This window comes from Sabethes cyaneus, chromosome 3, assembly GCF_943734655.1.
Source record: "Sabethes cyaneus chromosome 3, idSabCyanKW18_F2, whole genome shotgun sequence".
In the NCBI taxonomy this organism is placed as follows: domain Eukaryota; kingdom Metazoa; phylum Arthropoda; class Insecta; order Diptera; family Culicidae; genus Sabethes; species Sabethes cyaneus.
In genome coordinates this window covers 158,460,662-158,478,220 of record NC_071355.1, presented here as the reverse complement: position 1 = coordinate 158,478,220, position 17,559 = coordinate 158,460,662, and the positions used below count along the sequence as shown (strand labels likewise).

The following is a 17,559-nucleotide window of genomic DNA, read 5'->3' as shown; positions in this document are numbered from 1 at the left end:
GGCGTTCGTTACTAGATGTACGTGATTTGACTACCGAGACATCTGGAAAACTAGCTACTCTTGGCCCGAGAGCGAGTTGAATGGACACGACCGCTTGAAGCTGCATTAGCCACCTCAACTCTATGCTGACGACGATGCAGAGTGTTATTTGTAACATTGTGCTCTTAAAGGGAAGCTTATTGAGCCTACCCCATACCCCTGTCAAACCAGCGGACTATCGCGCACATCTCTCACATGTTTATGGCTTGTTAGGTCAGGGTCGTACCTCGAAGCCAATTGAAAGGGCATGCTAGGTATACAATGCACAAAAATTAACCAATAATCTGACAAATAGGAAGATTTCTTTCTAAGAGCATACTTTAGAAAACGTTCGATTTAACGATGTTAGGTGGCATGCATAGTATCTTCTCAAGCCCATCCAATAATAAGATTTTTATTCGTTCCGCTTTATTTTCTTTTATAAAAGGACTTCTAAAATCACAGACGCAAAACTAATTTACAAATTACTAGTGACGCTCGATAAATAATAACGGTAAATAAACTTAACAAGGGGACACAACGCTTTCGCAAATTTTATTTCGTCCTGCAAAGACGGAGCTAATTAGATACTGGAGTAAACATGTAGTAAGTATAAAACAAACATAAAAATTAACTTTGGTTACCCTGTTAAAGCATTACCTTAACGAACTACTGAACTGTATACCTAATTTGATCTGGAATTCATATGTTGTGCGCAATAGTAATTTCAGTAATAACGTTAATCTATAGACTGGTATTTAAACAAGTAATATATTTACAGTAGCTATGCAAAATCCTAATATTTGAAAAAAATTCTACTTTTTACACATTCTTTACCTGTAAGTTAAATATTTACAATTAGAATATCGTTTTTTCAATTCACACAGACAAAATGAGGCATTAATCAATCTCTATGGCTGGTGGGAAATTTAATTAAAAAGCTAAAATCTTCTTTTGAAACATCAACAAAGCCAATTGTTTAACTACTGACTAACTTTTTCCAACTGTTGTGTTTGCATTTGGGCGTATGTTTTCTAAACTAATGAAAGGAACATCCGATTCTAGACTGCTATCAGCATCACGACTGGGTGCGGTTTCCGGCGCGATAGTAATACCACGAGGGCAATAATGAGCACCGAGGCAAGCAAATATCTGCAATACGATTTTTTTTAGTTCAGGTGAACCATCAACGGATTTCAAAACTTACCAAATAGTGCCTATCCGAATGGCATCACCCGTTACACTGGTTTCCGTAGTTGGATTAACATTTTCTTCGAACCCGTCGATTAACGGTATTCCTTTGGCCATACTCTCCTGTGCCAGCAGTGGAATAGGATTGGAAAGGTCACTTGTTGCCCACAGATACAGGTCTAGTGTCCGCTCGGTACAGTCTGCGATAAACCGCACAAATGGCCGTATATCACCGTCATTGGCAATTTGCAAGTAATCGTAATATTTATGTCGATGCTGCTTTTGAATAATAACCGGTGGATAACCGGCTCGCATTAGCAAAGTATTCATCAGCAAACGAGACGTTCGACCGTTCCCGTCACTGAACGGATGAATGTGCACCAACTTATAGTGGGCCATGGCGGCATACCTAACCGGATGCAGCAAATATGATTGCTCCGAATTTAGCCAATCTTCAAAACGATTCATCAGAATCGCCAAATCGCCTGGGCCAGGGGGGATATGTCCCCCAACATAAACCTGCGTACGACGAAATTCTCCACCTTCGATTGGATCAACATGGCCCAGAACGCGCCGATGTATCTCCAGAATATCATTCATTGTAATGAAATCATTCCTATCGCATAGACGAAATAATTACTATAAAGTCGAAATCGATTTATTGCATAACTATTACTCACTTATTGACTAACGTTGCGTTTATATACTTCATAGCAGCATCTAGTCCCAGAATCTCATTGTGCTCGTCAATGCTCTTACCGTCAACAGCCATCCTCGTCTCCACAATCGATCGAGTTTGAGCCAAACTCATTGTGTTCCCCTCAATACCTACCGAATGATAGATGTGCTGGATGTAGGCTTCCTTTTCCGCCCGCTTTAAAGCGGCATTCGTAGCGATAATCGATGAAAGCGCATTTCGTTTCTGATCCAATCGTTCAAACCGTTTCTCATCCAAATGTTCCACTATTCTCGCCGTTCTTTGTCGGTTTTCCAATGCATCAGAATATGCTGGATTTACTGTGAGCGCTTGATAGTAGTAATGATCTGCAGTAACCACATCCTGCTGGGAATGCTCTAGAAATTCACCATACTTTGTCAAAACCTCCGGATGTTTGGGCGATAATGCTAATGCATGTTCAAACAATCGGAGCGCTTTATCATCTTTTCCCATCAATTTCATTTCCGCGGCCATCTTCAGTGAACTTAGTGCTTCTTGTTCATTTGTATCGTGTTGGTCATTCCGACCAGTCGGTATAGCATCAATTTCTACAGCAGCCTTATCGGCAATCTTAACTGCGGACATATACGGTTCTATAACTGGCACTTCATCCACTAGCTGAAGAAAGCGTCCATCCGGTAGATAGCGGGGTGCAACACGAGGGGGAAGAGACCGATAGTGTGGAGCATAGTTTAGAAGAGCAAACATCAATACAGAAACGAGTGAACCGCAAACAAAAATGACAAAATAGTGAAAGCCATTTATTCGACCACGCCATTTTCTTGCATTGGCTTCTGTGCGAGCTGTAGTTGGATGAGATCGCCTCCGGATTCCCGCTAGATCGGGTGATGCCTCTTCGTATACACAACACATTTTGTAAAAATTTATGTTTTATTCACAAGACGATAAGCACATCGCGTTACACTAAGGTACAATAGTTTTTTTTCCTTCAACCCTTTTAACTAAAAGCTAACTCAGCTGATGAATAATTCGACGGATTGGATGGATCCTATTCGTGTATTTGTCTGACGAACGAAACTTTTGTTATTGACGTGGTCCACCAGGATTGTTTTGCTTTCACTACAGCGATGATGACGGCTAATGACTATCTCTTTGTTTTGATGATGATTGCACGATGCAGTATTCTTACTACAGAACGGATAAATTTTTACTCCATTCGAACAAACACGGAGAATAAAAATGTAGTTTCAACCATATTTATGGTTGTTTTACGCACAAACAAAAACTTCGTTTTGTTTCAAACTGAAATGTATGATTGAAATGAAAATATTTATTGCTATATCAATGTTAACTTCAAATTTAAAAATACTTTACATTTAATTCAAAACTGTTATTTCCTTGATTCAAACAGAATCTCGTTTTGAAACAACAATATTTTCAGGTTGTTATAAAAATATTTTATTGAGGCTTAAAGCAACAATCATTTTGTTTGAAGCAAACTGGAGCTTTTTCGCTCCGTGAAAGACAGAAACAACCCCATAAAAAGTTTGACAGATGGCATTTTACGCGTCTACCAACGAAATAGGGTGCCTAATAGGGGCATAAGACATAAGACATCAACCTGCTAATCAACCTACATAGTCGGGTTGCGTAGGTAGGTTCATTTCGTCACCCGACTTACTGGAGAATTTAATCTGTTTTCGTAGGATATCAATTAAATCGGTCAAAGAGTCGGTACAGGTTGCAAGGATTAGTTTGCCAATTAAGTACATCGATCAATCATCAAACGGGATCGGGTTTCGTCACCCGACGCCGTCACCCGATTTATTAGCAAATTTAATCTGTTATCGTAGGGTACCGATTAAATCGGTCAAAGAGTCGATTTAGGCTGCAAGGATTAGTTTGCCAATTAAGTGTACCGATCAATCATCAAACGGAATCGGTTTTGGTCACCCGACCCGTCACCCGATTTATTGGCGAATTTAATCTGTGATCGTAGGGTCTCTATTAAATCAATCAAAAAATAGAATGATTCTGTATAGACCTTTCCATTCTTATGTGTGTTGGTGCTTGAAAATGAGGCAAACAAGCATCTGCCCTTTGCCAAAATGAGGCAAATATCATGTATATACACGCGTTTTTCGTGCTTGCTGTGTGGGTGGTTGAGCTGTTAGAAAGCTCTATATAAATACCTGTATATAACTGTTGACAAATCTGAGTATCGAGAAAATGGCCCTACGGGATGATGTTCGTGGAGTTTGCGTTAATAGTTGGTAAGTTTACTATTTTCGAGTGTAATCATTTAGTCCACAATTTTAATAATGTGTTTTCATGTTTCTTAACAAGTGTTTTTTCTGCCTCAAACGAAATAGGTTGTATAAGTTCTCCAATTTCGGCTGAATAAGTATTGTAGAATTGTTTTCATAAATTTTATTCGAAGCATATTCAGCTATGGCTGAATAATAATGGCTGCTAAAATATTTAATCAGCGCATAAGTGCTTCGTGGGAGAGCTGTTTATTAAGATGACAAATCGTTTATTCAGCAAGTATAGCACAATTATTGAGAATATTGACGGGTTGTGGAGAGGTTGAAGATGCGCCTAATCTGCTTGTGACACTATTATCACAGAGATTATCACGAATCACGAAAGTTCACTATTATCACGAAAGAATTCAGGAACAATTTTTTCGGGAATTCTTGGATAAAATTTCGAATTAAAATCACCTAATACGCTAGCGTCACCACCACTATAGTTTCCCAACTAAATGATTCTTTTGATTTGCACACTGACAACCTTTGGCTCCTCTGGCACTAATATATATGGACTGTAACCGTTATGCTAGCGCCAGAAGCTAGCTGTTGTGAGTTTAGTGTAGAATTTTATGCGCCTTTAGTGACATCATCACTATAGTTTCCCAACTAATTTGACATAAGTTTTATCCAAGTGGGGACCTTTCGCTTGGATGTCTGTTCTCTGTGCTATTATGTGAAGCAGCTGTTTTACAGCGCATTCGTTGGCTGCTTAATCACTTATAGAATACAGAGGCCTTTACTACAAATTGTTCAGCGTCTACCACCTGTATTCAGAGCTAAATCAGTTGTGACCAAATCAGTCCCAAGGAACAAAACGGCAGCACCTAAACAAGAGGTGTGGAATAAGAGTTGTGTGGTAGCATTCGGTGCTGAATAAGCGAATTTGCTGAATTGTCTGCTATTTAAACGTCATATCCTATATTTTTTCTAGCTTCTAATCAACATCTATACGTTGTTATATAAGTGCGGAATAAAAGTCGAATAAACGTTATGCAAACGTATCGGCAGTACGGCTAAGAGCAGGTGTGGAATAATGGTCGCTCAAAAGCTACCATGAACATGCATGTCGAATAGACGTTGTAAAAACGTGTCAGTCAAGTGCAATTGTGGAATAAAAGTGGAATAAGAGTGGAATGCGCATTGCGCAAACGTATCAGCAGCATTACGGAGATCAAGTGTGGAATAAGTCTGGAATGAGCGTTGCGCAAACGTATCAGCAGCATTGCTGAGCAGCAAGTGCAGAATAGAAGTGGAATAACAGTAGAATAAATGTTGTACAAACGAATTTGCAGCATTGTTGGGAGCAAGTGTGGAATAAGTGTGGAATGAGCGTTGCGCAAGCGTATCAGCAGCATTGCTGAGAGCGAGTGTGGAATAAGAGTGGAATGAAAGTTGCCCAAACGCATCAGCTGCATTGCTAAGAGTAATTGTGGAATATGTGTCGAATGATCGTTGTACAAACGTATCAGTAGCACCACCAACAGCAGGTGTGGAATAAAAGGTGCTTGATGGCAAGCAATAACACCAATAACTTGAATGACACTTTATACTTTACACTTTATAATTTATGCTTTAAATTTATATTAGGTACACTTTATTTTTATTTTATTTGTTTGATACATTAAGAATAGAAAACATTTCTAGAACCACTTTTAGCCGCCGCAAATCTTTGCTGATCGTGGAAATCCTTTTATGTGTTGTTGCCTGTACGGTGTGTATCTTTTCCCTCGGCGTGTCGTTATCCCTCGTCGTACCGATAAATTTAACAAACGTATATTCAAAGACAGCTGACTGCTTGACGCTTTGCGAGTTACTCACAATGGATTTGCTCAGCGAGATGGATTCCGTCGGGCTAAAGCCGTCAGAATTGTTATGATCGGGTGGCAGAGTGACGATACCACCGCTGCTGGTAGCGCCGTAATCGTGTGACCAGCTCCTGCTGCCGGTGCGCGAAAACACCACTGCTTCTCGTGCCATCCGCTGCTCTTTTTTGTTTTTTGGATGAAAAAACTAAATCAAAGCCGATGACAAATAGATGTGCACAGACAGCGAGCGACTTAAAGCAACAATAAGCTCAGGACTATCTGCGTAAACTAATAACGGGGTGACAAAAGTACTCCTCCTCTGCGGTACTAGCACGAATCACTCCTGCTGTTAACTAATCACTGCTGCTGCTAATCACATCACTAAATGAACAATCGCTGGCCGAACATTCTGGATTTCTAGTTTCCAGTGAATTTTATTCAGTACACTCAAAATATTCTGCACATAACTAATGGTAAATTTCCATATGAAATCCCAGATGATTATCATGTGCCGCATATAAGCACAATTTGCCTAGAAATACACATAAAAATTATACGGATATAAATAGTATGTGCAATTATACACATAAAAAATATACGCATATGAATAGTATGTGCAAAAGTTTCGCGTACCCATAAATTATAACTGTTTGGCATATAAAGTTCATTGACTGGGCACATTGCAAAAATCTATGTGTGGTACACATAGAAACTATACGAAAAGTTTTCTCAGTGTAGCACCGCTCACGGTTGTCAATATTCAAAAGAAAAAAGTCCTCTGCGTAATGACTGTGTTATGTTGCTGGTGGTACAAGTGAAATGCTTTATTTTAGTACAAATAGTTTATTAAATGTTTAACATGTGCGGAATAAGTACTTCTAAAGTAATCTTGTACAGCAGATGCCAAACATGATTTAAGAAACTACTCTTCAGCGCTTAAATGTATTTTATTCTATTTTTGTTCCACGCTTGACAAACTTAACCTGGTAAATCTACATCGGCTAAAAACTCGGTGCCTGTCATATGTCAGATTATCTCAGATGTGTTCGTTGACGGCTTCCGACCGACAGGATGTAAGTTCGAATCCGGGTGAATGAAAAAAAGTATTGGTGGCAGGCTTGATGAATTTTGAGTCAACCAATGATTTCCTACTAAGTCCTCTTATTAAATTATAATATATGCATACAAAAATGGCCATGAAAATAACGAAACCCATAAAATAAAATAAAAATACTTCCTGCATATTTTTTTCTTTTTGCTTGTCTAAATGTTGAACTGCTGTGGAATAAACGTAGCTTCAGTGTCATCAGCAGAGGTTTAATAAACATATTAATACGTACTGCATAAACATTTTACTATACGTTGCATATTGTGCATTTACTTGATCGATGGATTCCGAGGGGAGTTCAGATATTGTTTCAAACGTTCCAAAGGTAAAAAATGACTAAATTGGCAACACAGTTCGTAATGTTTTATCGCCATAACTGGCAACACAGGCTCATTGCGTTTCTGTCGCAACCTTAATCGTGACTTCGTGTTAATCATACAAAAGCATTAAACAAATTGTTTTCGAATACGAACGTTATTGCTTTGTTATTACTTGTTTGGATAATGAAGGATAAACTACGCTTTATTCACTATGAAATTTCGGCAAACCGGCGTTGAAAATACAAATTCATTTCATGCTGAATTTCATTCCGTTTCTTCTGATAGAACGGTAATTCCTAGGTTTATTTACTTTGCTCGATTGGTTCCAATAATGAAACAGCGATGATGACACAATTTGACATTTTATCTGTCAAAAGCTAAAAACGACCCTTTTTACGACCGTTCAGAAACACGACTGTTTCAACCGTCGTGTCCAGTAAGGGAATGCGCGCACAATAACTGTCATGCAAACGCATCTTCCACGCCCATATTCAGCACTGTGCTGTTTAAATTCTCCAAAACCAACTGTATAAGCATTGAACAGAGGTGTTTAGACATACTTGAAAAGCAGCTATACAGCATGTGCTGAATAAAAGCTATCGGTTAAACGTTTAATAAGCAAAAATTGTTCCTTGGGGTAGCATTTTAATTCACCTTCGGTGTTTGTTGAGTCGCTCCCCTCTCACTCCTACGCAAACGAGCCACAGCTAATGTCATTTTCGTTAGTGACAAAACCGCAAATTACTTCATAACAGTATGTGGCAAGATTTGTTATGATGAGGTGGACACATTTAAAATAGTAAATATATTTATCACATATTGAATATTTATGCAGGAAGTGATTTACCCCGTGGTCTAGACAAATTTTCGAAAAATTAAGTATTCAAAGTTGTTTATTTACATGAACTCTTTACACTCATTAAATTCTGAGAGGGTCATGCCAACCTCTGATCGAGTGGCGTGAAATCCATCATAAGCGGTTGCTCGCTTGTAAGTAAGTGGTCGTTTGCATGCAAGATCTTGTGAGTCAAAAATGAAACGCCCGTGTCACGTCAGTTCGTCACTGAGCAAGTAGCCAAAATTGGACGAATTTTCAACCAAAATTTGAGATAATACACTTTAAGGGCATTTTGAGTAGTTTCTACCTAGCTTTAGAGCTAAATTCGACCTATTTACGGGTAGAATTATTTAGGTAGGTTAAAAAACAAAAAGAACAGGTTAAAAAACAAAAAGAAACAAAAGTTTTCTCATAACGTTTTTTTTTTTATTTTTAACGTGGGTTAGTTCCAACAGGACCACTGAATAAAAAACATTTTTGGGAGAATAAACAAACGTTTTCGGGTTGTCAGTGTATTGAAACTATGAAAATACCCAATGCAAACCCGTCGTCTGAAAAGTACAATCCAGAGCGAAACTAGATTCAACCTGGAGTGAAAAACAAACGTTTTAACAGCCGTTCAATTGGAAGCAAAACGAATCTAGGTTGGACCTAACCAAAAACAAAAACGGTATCAGTGTAACAAATCGCACGTGTAAAATTAACTGAAATAGAAACAATCATAATTAAGGGTGCAAATGTTATGGACAAAAAAATAATTACCAGCTTTTTTGTTTTCAAGAATAATATTATAGAGCTGTCGATATTCATTCCTGTGAGATCCGTGTTATATGAAAAGGTGTGCACATACCCGACTTCAATTCAGAATAAAGTATTTTGCGCAATATTGTGTTCATTATTGGTCCTCAGCTTCAGGGAATAATACATATAATTTTGTAAATTAACAAAAGTTGAATAAATTATGCTACTATTCAGATTTATTGCATATTTTGACTTATTTTGTAAATCATGGTCGAAGTGATTTTTCGAGCTTTGCTTGTGCAATATTAATGTTTCCATCGATGTTTCCACCTTTGAATCTCTTGTTGCAAATTATTCAAACTGTCATCACTGACGCAAAAACTTCTGACTGAAAGACACTGAAACCTGAAACTTCATTCGTCGTTCGCTTCGTTCGAGAAACGGTCAGCCAGCGTTTTTCAGTAGTGTGAGGTGGTGAACGAAGAAAAACTTTTGTTTCACGATTTTCCTCAATCACTGATAGATCTTCTTTGGTTGTGCGTGCGCGAATCCGTGATATCACTTCCAGTTGAATATTGGGAAAAATTGAGTGCTTAGTCAATATTGTTTCTACCACATCGGCCGTGAAACCTTGTGTATTGTCTATACATTGAAAATTTTAACTCAAGAGGTGACGACTGAATCGGAAAAAATTGGTCGAATTGGTCAATGCGAGAGAAAAATTCTGGTACGTTGAAGATTGACGATGCAATTTGGTAAAATTCACTTGAAATTTAACAGTTAACGGTGAAAGAATAAATACCTAGATGTTTTGAATTGAGTTGGCTCGAGAAGCCAATAAGAAAAATTTATGCAGTCCGCTACCTGGTGATGTGATCTCAAAGCGACTCAACGGTGCACTTGTTTTTGGTTTTACTCCCATCGGTGGAATGGTTATGCTATGCCATCTATTCAGTCGGGTGGCATAACAAAACCCAGATAAGAGTTTAGTGGCAAAGTGTTCCCATTTGGGGACTAGCTTATAATAGTGCTTCGTGCTTTGTGATTTATTTCTACGAAAGAATTTCCAATTGCTGCTGAAAGAACGTAGTGCGAACAGAAAGAGCGAAGCAATACTAAGTGGAATTAATATTCTGGTTCCATTCGAATAGCGGGCGCAGAACAGAGCGGAAATTAATTTAATTGTGTAGGATACATGCTTAGTAGTTCTGAACGGGACGGCACTGACTATCTGTGACTTGGACGAGCTGGACAAGAGCAATCAATTAGGTATGTAAAATAGAATTCGAGAATACCTTTAACAAGCTTTAAATACTGAACAGAAACGTGATTAGCAATTTATTTTCACATTCTAGGCAAAAGTATTTAAAATTTTGTTTTTCGGTTTATTGTTTGTGAGAACAAGGAAATTCTGACAAACCATTTCGGTCGGAAATTTTTGCACCATCCTATGTTATGCATAATGGTTCCTCATACGAAATTTTGTGTACTTTAATAAAGTTCTTTCTATCGGGCGGGAAGCGAAAAGGAGAGAACATAATTTTATCTCCAAGTTTATCGAATGGAGTATTATATGTAAGAATCTATGTGTAGATATATACTATTGAAAATGCAGTAAAAGCATTGTAAACCAGTTATTTTTGCAGTTTATAGAGTCAAAATAAAACATAAACTTTTTCAGACCCATTTATATTCAATCTAGAAATCTGAGACACATCATTCATATTTACAAATCTAAACGACGTTTAGCTATCACCTGAAATCACTCTGCTGTACGTTGGTTTGTTTTACGCTGGAATACTGCTCACCACTGCAGGGCTTTTACTTACCAGAATGGAAACACCCGAATTGAGACGGTGCAGTGGAAGTTCATTCGCTTTGTTCTCTATAAGAGAAAGCGATAAGGAAACTGTTAGTCAAAGATTGCGAGGAAACACCGACGGTGTGAAGAGGTTCTTATCAGATCTGTGGAAATCGACTTCAATTTATGTAGAACAGTAGCACACTTCGCAATTAACACGAATCAGCCCGATAATGCCTTTCAGCAATTAACAATATTTTATATTTTTCCTGTAAAAAGAATCCAAAGTGCCATTTCCACCATCTGGTAATACTATTTCAAAAGTCAAAAGACACAGTTTGATAAGAAATATCACGTTAAGTGTTTGAGCTTTATGCGTTGATGCAATAGTATCTTAAAGGTAAAAATTTCACTTGTTTTGCGGGATAATTCTGGATTGTTTTGGGATGAAAACAACACAACCTCTGGATTGTCTAACGTACTGAAATCAAGGCCATCAGGGAAGATACGGTGAAGCATCGAGCGGTTATCAGCTAAAGCAGTCGCTGCAAAGAACTCACAGAAAGTTGATGAGCAGATCAATGTGCAAAGTGTAGAAAATGTGAACGAACGAATAGGAGGTTTATTTGCGGCACGACCAGCACCAAAGGGCGAAAACTATTGGCCCTAAATGCGTCAACCGTGAGCGTTCACGAGGTGGCTGTAGCTGAGGTAGCACATCAGAGCAGTTAGAAATGCTGCAACTGCTGGAAAAAGAGTTCATCACCAGATCAAATGTCAGCAGCAGTGGTTAATCCCGGTGTGTTGGTGTTAGCATTTACGCCTCTCACACCGAGGACCCGAGTTCAAATCCCAATCCAGCAGAAGTCACAAATGACCCAAGCTGTTAAAGTGACTTTAATCAAACAAAAAAAAAAAACATTTGTCAATAGCAGCACTGGGAACGAGTTGTTGTGGAGATGAAGAATTACTTCTAAATGATCAACCTTATTAGAAAACGAATTGTGCCAAAGCTTTCATTACTTATATGTAACGACGGGGAACTTGATTACCGAAAAATTACAAATGAACGGATGTTGCAAACAAGATTTCTAGCTTTTGAACGATGAAGCAAATTGAGGCGTTGATAGCAACAGGACTGACATTGATAAATGACAGTTATGCTGTGAATTTTACAGTTTTTGAGGAGATGAAGGAGCGAAAAGGTTGATGATTTGCAAGGCAACTGGGAAAAATAGTCTAGTCATTATGCTATCCGTCGGGTTATCCTGAGCGTAGGAAGCAATTGTTGATAAATCCCAATACGGTTTTCGGGGGACACGCACGATAGCAAGTTGATAAACTTGGTGGATTGAAGTCGTAGACGCACCATCTGTTAATAAAGTTTAAGGCAGCGTATGATTTAGTCTAACAAAAACGATGGCAAATTTCAGCTAACCGTTTTTTTTGTTTATAGGAGACTAGACTACTGCGACCAGCATTTAGATTTGTTGTGTTCAGGTAACCATGGTTTCCCATCAGATTTTTTAGACTGATGCGTGTCTTTATGTGCCTTCGGCTCAGCGGTAATTGCTGTGAACAGTGGCTTCTACGGATCGCGTAGTAAGCGAAAGTTCTATCTACGCAAGACTCGCACTCTACAAGACATCAGCTCTCTCGGTGGCACTCTACAATCATCGAACCAGGCTAACCGGCAAGCTCTTAATGTTTCTGAGCATATCATTTCGCGATCAGGTCTGGGTGGAAGAACTGGAAGATGATGGGGAAGGATGAACTACGTAGGCTGACGTCGAAGTCGAAACGTCGAACGGAAACGGTTAAAATGGCGTTGTAGACCAGTGATGAGGTTACTAATGCAGTTAATTCGTCAATGCGGCACCTTCAGAATGGGGCTATTGGGCAAGGTACAAGTTCGGACATGTAGGTCAAGGCTTTCCAGTGTAGACGGAGAATTCGCTCGCGAAGTCAACAATTCGGTGACAACTATCGCTCTATTCAATGATTCTAAAGCGTTGTTCCTAACTTGGTAGTTGGTAGGAGTTATTCCACAAAAGTTTCCGAAGAGCACAACGATTGAATCTCCGTTGCACTGACTCGTTTTGGCTGACTCCATTTTGATCGAAGGGACTCCAACCTGGAGTGTAATATTGTAAATTGGAGTGGACTAATGCACAATAACTGCTGAATTGCAGTGGACTAATGCACAATAACGTGCTAACGATAAACGGAAGCTATACGAGAAGTTAAACCGTTCGCGGCTATGTGCCGCAGACCGATATGTACGGGACTCAGACGGTAATCTTCTCACGAACGAACGTGAGGTGATCAAGAGGTGGAAGCAGTATTATGACGAGCACCTTAAAAGCGATTTTGCTGAACATGAAGGTGACGATATGGCAATAGATCTTGGAGCACGTGCAGAAGATGACAGAATACCAGCCCCCGACCTCCAGGAGGTAGCAGAAGAGATCGGTCGGCTGAAGAACAATAAAGCGGCTGGGGCTGATCAGCTACCCAGCGAGCTGCTGAAATACAATGGTGACGCACTGTCTAGAGCGCTGCACTGGGTCATTGTCAAAATTTGGGAGGAGGAACTATTACAGGAGGAGTGGACGGAAGGCATCGTGTGTCCGATCTACAAAAACGACAAGTCGGATTGTCGTAATTACCGCGCAATCCTACTGTTGAACGCCGCTTACAAGGTACTCTCCCAATTTTTATGTTGTCGATTATCAACATTTGCAAAGGAGTTTGTGGGGCAATATCAAGCGGGATTCATGGATGCCCGTGCCACCACGGATCAGATTTTCGTACTTCGGCAGAAATGTCGCGAATACAACATGCCCACGCATCATTTATTCATCGAACTCAAATCAGCGGTATGACATGATCGATCGAGATCAGCTATGGCAGATTTTACACTACTACGGATTTCGGGATAAACTAACGCGATTGGTCAAGGCGACGATGGATCGAGTAATGTGTGTTGTTCCAATATCAGGGGCAGTCTCGAGTCCATTTGAATCTCGAAGAGGGTTACGGTAAGGTGATGGGCTTTCATGGTTGCTTTTTAACATCGCTTTGGAGGGTTCGATTAGAAGAGCGGGGATAGACTCGAGTGGTACAATATTCACGAAGTCCGTCCAGTTTCTTGGTTTCGCTGACGACGTTGACATCATTACACGTACCTTTGAGAGGATGACGGAAACGTACATCGAACTGAAAGCTGCAGCCAAACGGATCGGACTTGCCATTAATGTATCGAAAACAAAATACATGAAAGGAAGAAGTTCTAGAGAAGTGAATGCTGACTTACCTGCCTGGATTCATTTAGACGGTGATGAAATCGAGGTGGTAGAAGAGTTCGTGTATCTGGGCTCACTGGTTACCGCAGCCAACGACACCAGCAGAGAAATACAAAGACGCATTATGGAAGGAAATCGTGCCTACTTACGACTTACGATTCCGTAGGACGCTGCGATCGAACAAAATTCGCCACCGCACGAAGTTAACAATCTACAAGACGCTGATTAGACCGGTAGTCCTTTACGGCCATGAGGCATGGACTATTCTTGGGGAGGACCAACGCGCCCTTGGTGTTTTCGAACAGAAGGTGTTGCGCACCACCTGCGGTGGAGTGCAGATGGAAGACGGAACGTGGAGGAGGCGAACGAACCATGAATTGCATCAGCTGCTTAGGGAACCACCCATCGCTCACACCGCAAAAATCGGTCGCCTGCGATGGGCTGGGCACGTCATGAGGATGTCGGACGACAGCCCGGTTAAAAAAGTTCTTAATAACGATCCGACTGGAACGAGACGTCGGGCAAGATGGATCGATCAAGTGGAAGGCGACCTGCGGACCCTACGCAGACTACGTGATTGGCGAATTCCGGCCATGGACCGAGCGGAATGGAGACGACTTCTTCGTACAGCAGAGAAAACCACGGATTGAAGCTGATTAAGTAAGTGTGTAAGTAAGTAATGCACAATAGAGAGCTTTCAAGCAGTAAACATAAGTAAAGTTCTTGGGGATGCGAAGGTTTCTGCAGGCCTTGTCGACAATAATCGCGATATACTGCTTAAAATTATCTTTACAGTCGATCAGTACATTCAGATCCTTGACACAGCTCGCGCAACGTCATGGCATATTTGACGGCCTGCAGGCGAATGAGTTCAACTTTCTAGAAAATGTAATGGTTTCGCACTCGGAATTTAGCAGCATGCGGATGTCGACACCCTGTTTCGCAAAGTGCGATAATTCCTTCTGAAGGACAGCGGCGTTAGACAGATTCTCAACTTTTGGGTACAACTTAAGGTCGCCTACAAACACCCTACGATAAAACTGAACCTTGTCGTGGTGTAGGGCTTTTTAACTAATCAGTAAATGAACAGCGGTCACGTTTACTTCTCAATGTGGGTATATATCAAAATACTTTTGTGATTTCAAGTGGGACTCGGGGTAAAAATTTACCAAATGTGATTGTTGCGTTGTTCAGAAAGTGCTTTTATTCCGTTTAAGAATAAGGCCAGTATGGGGATCTCTGACAATAGATGAAGTTTTCTGGGATTCATCCCTATTTATAGCAACTGTCATAAATATCTCCGAAAAATGTCGGATTGATTCAGTTGGTCGGGGGCTTAGGGTTAGTAAGGGGATGTAAGCGGGATACCAGATCCGATTGGATGCCGAGGGACGACTCTGTAATGATTACGGGTAATAGCACTTCTTAGGTAGCAGATGGGAAAATTAGGTCAATTCGTGTCGCGTGTTCAAGTTTCGGCTAGGCGGTGCTGCTAGATAGAGTAGGATTTTTGCACTGGCCCCGTGGCTGTCCTGAGCTCTGATGGCTGCCCGCGGGCTCTGTCTATGGGAAGGGGTCGAGTCTTAAAGAGACGTTTAAGCCCAGAGCTTTACAGCACTTTGGTCTCGGCGGGCGAGTCTCTATATTTTGAAGCTTCTGTCGACTACCGCGAACGTCCAGCTTGTGCTGCGCTCAATTTACTTTGTATCGTGGGAATGCATTGTGAAGGGGATGAAAGATTAAATTTGCCCTGATAAGTTGATCCGAGTTGCTCCGAAATTTGTCTTATCTATTGGCTCATTTGTGGTTGTTTGTGTTGGAAAACTAAAAGCGGGCGCGCGGGAAGACCAGTGTCAGGCGGGGCTGACGAATTCTCCACTTCTTCACTATACCGCGTATTGCAACTCGAGTGGTACGAAAAGTCCAAAGCACATTTACAAATTCGATCTATTATTTTTCTTCTCATCATCATCATTATCATCATCATCGTCATCATCATCATTATCATCATCATCGTCATCATCATCATTATCATCATCATCGTCATCATCATCATTATCATCATCATCGTCATCATCATCATTATCATCATCATCGTCATCATCATCATTATATTTAAAATATGACATTCCGGCCTTTGGCAGAGAGATCTTAGAGTCAGTTCGTGGAGTCCGCGCAGGGCCGAAACGCCTCCGCCTGCGGGTATAGGGGTGACGGCTATGCTTGGGGCTCTACCTGTGTTTTAGTGGGCGCCAGTGCCTGTCTCGTCAGGTAGAACTGATGTTTGAGGTCTCCCTGACACTTTGTTGACAACACAAAAGGGCCCAGCGCAGAGTTTTATACGCTATTAAGCGACCAGTTGGATAACCCGAAAAAAAGGAAAAAAGGAACTTAAGGTCGCCTACAAACAAGAATCGTGAACCTTTAGGCAGGAAGTTGGCGTCATTGAAGTAGATAAGGAATATTAAAGAACCGAGATGGCTGCCTTGTAGGATTCTTAAATAAGCAGTGAACTATCCTGCGAGACGCCCATCGATATTTACCTTTGGGTGGCAATCGGATATGTATGAGCAGAACCAATGCAGCAATGAAACACCTATGCCAAGCTTATCCAGTTTGACAATGGTAATTCGATGGTTGAATTTATCGAAAGCTGCGGACTTAGGATTTCGTTTGTATCTTCGCTCGATATTTCTTCTTAGCTAGCTTCGAAAGCAAGAACAAGTCAGGCGCTTGTGTCTTTTGCTGATCGACAGATACTGGTTGCGGAGGGGTAGAGTCCTCCATCTCGAAAATTTCCTCAAAGCAGCTTTCGTTTCGGATTTGAGACGTCGTCGTAGCATTTTTGTTTATTTATAGTAGACTAGACCACTGTGACCAGCATTTAGATGGTATGCTCCATCCCCAATACCGTCACAGCATAGTATTTGGCCAGGGTATCTGGTGTCGAGTGAGAGCAATTCTTTTAGGAACGTGTCGAACGATAACGTAGTTCAAAATATTAGAGAAGGTCGTAGCGGCTTGTATTTGTATCTTTATTATCCAAAACTGTACAATAATTCATGCTATTTAAAACATTTTGAATAACACGTAGAGATCACATCTGTCTAGGTCTATTCGTTTTTCTAGATCTACTGACCTCTAGTTAGTTTTCCCTAGTCCTCCCATCGATTTAAGTGTTGTTGAACACAAAGCGGCGAAGCCGCTTTTCGCGGCTTTCAATCTGAATAAGCGGTGGTTCTCCGCCAAATAGTACTTTCACCGGAAATGTTTTCCGCAAAATAGTACTTTCGGCAAAAATATTTTCCGTGAAATGGTACTTTCCGCGAAAATGTTTTCCGCGAAACAGTATATTCCGCGTTATGGTCATCCGCGAATTGGTTTTCCGCGAAATACCATTCGACGAAATGTTATACAATCGCTGCAGAGTACTCTCGG

General features: G+C 40.5%; 2 protein-coding genes across 3 annotated transcripts in view; one reads left to right on the top strand and one right to left on the bottom strand.

The window, feature by feature from the left end:
- Positions 1-394: 394 nt before the first annotated feature.
- Positions 395-2,959, bottom strand: LOC128742602 (protein adenylyltransferase Fic). Its single transcript, XM_053839014.1, has 3 exons — positions 1,890-2,959; positions 1,226-1,825; positions 395-1,170 (listed from the first exon to the last, which is right to left on the bottom strand). Coding segments are annotated over exons 1-3 (1,512 nt in total). The 5' UTR covers positions 2,801-2,959; the 3' UTR covers positions 395-1,169.
- A 6,499-nt stretch (positions 2,960-9,458) lies between these two features.
- LOC128741538 (uncharacterized) overlaps positions 9,459-17,559 on the top strand; it is a 148,918-nt gene continuing 140,817 nt past the window's right edge. The window contains exons 1-2 of one of the 2 annotated variants that reach the window (XM_053837425.1): positions 9,459-9,742; positions 10,167-10,284. The gene's annotated coding sequence lies outside the window, so the exon portion shown is untranslated. Of the gene's footprint in view, positions 9,743-10,076; positions 10,285-17,559 lie in introns of both variants that reach the window. The other variant, XM_053837424.1, reaches the window with a different exon arrangement.

What these genes read in the sequence shown, in the direction of transcription:
- LOC128742602 (XM_053839014.1), bottom strand. Translation starts at nt 2,800, where the DNA reads ATGTGTTGTGTATACGAAGAGGCATCACCCGATCTAGCGGGAATCCGG. An exon ending in AACGCAACGTTAGTCAATAA is followed by an intron (nt 1,826 to 1,889) that starts GTGAGTAATAGT and finishes TCTATGCGATAG; the next exon opens with GAATGATTTCATTACAATGA.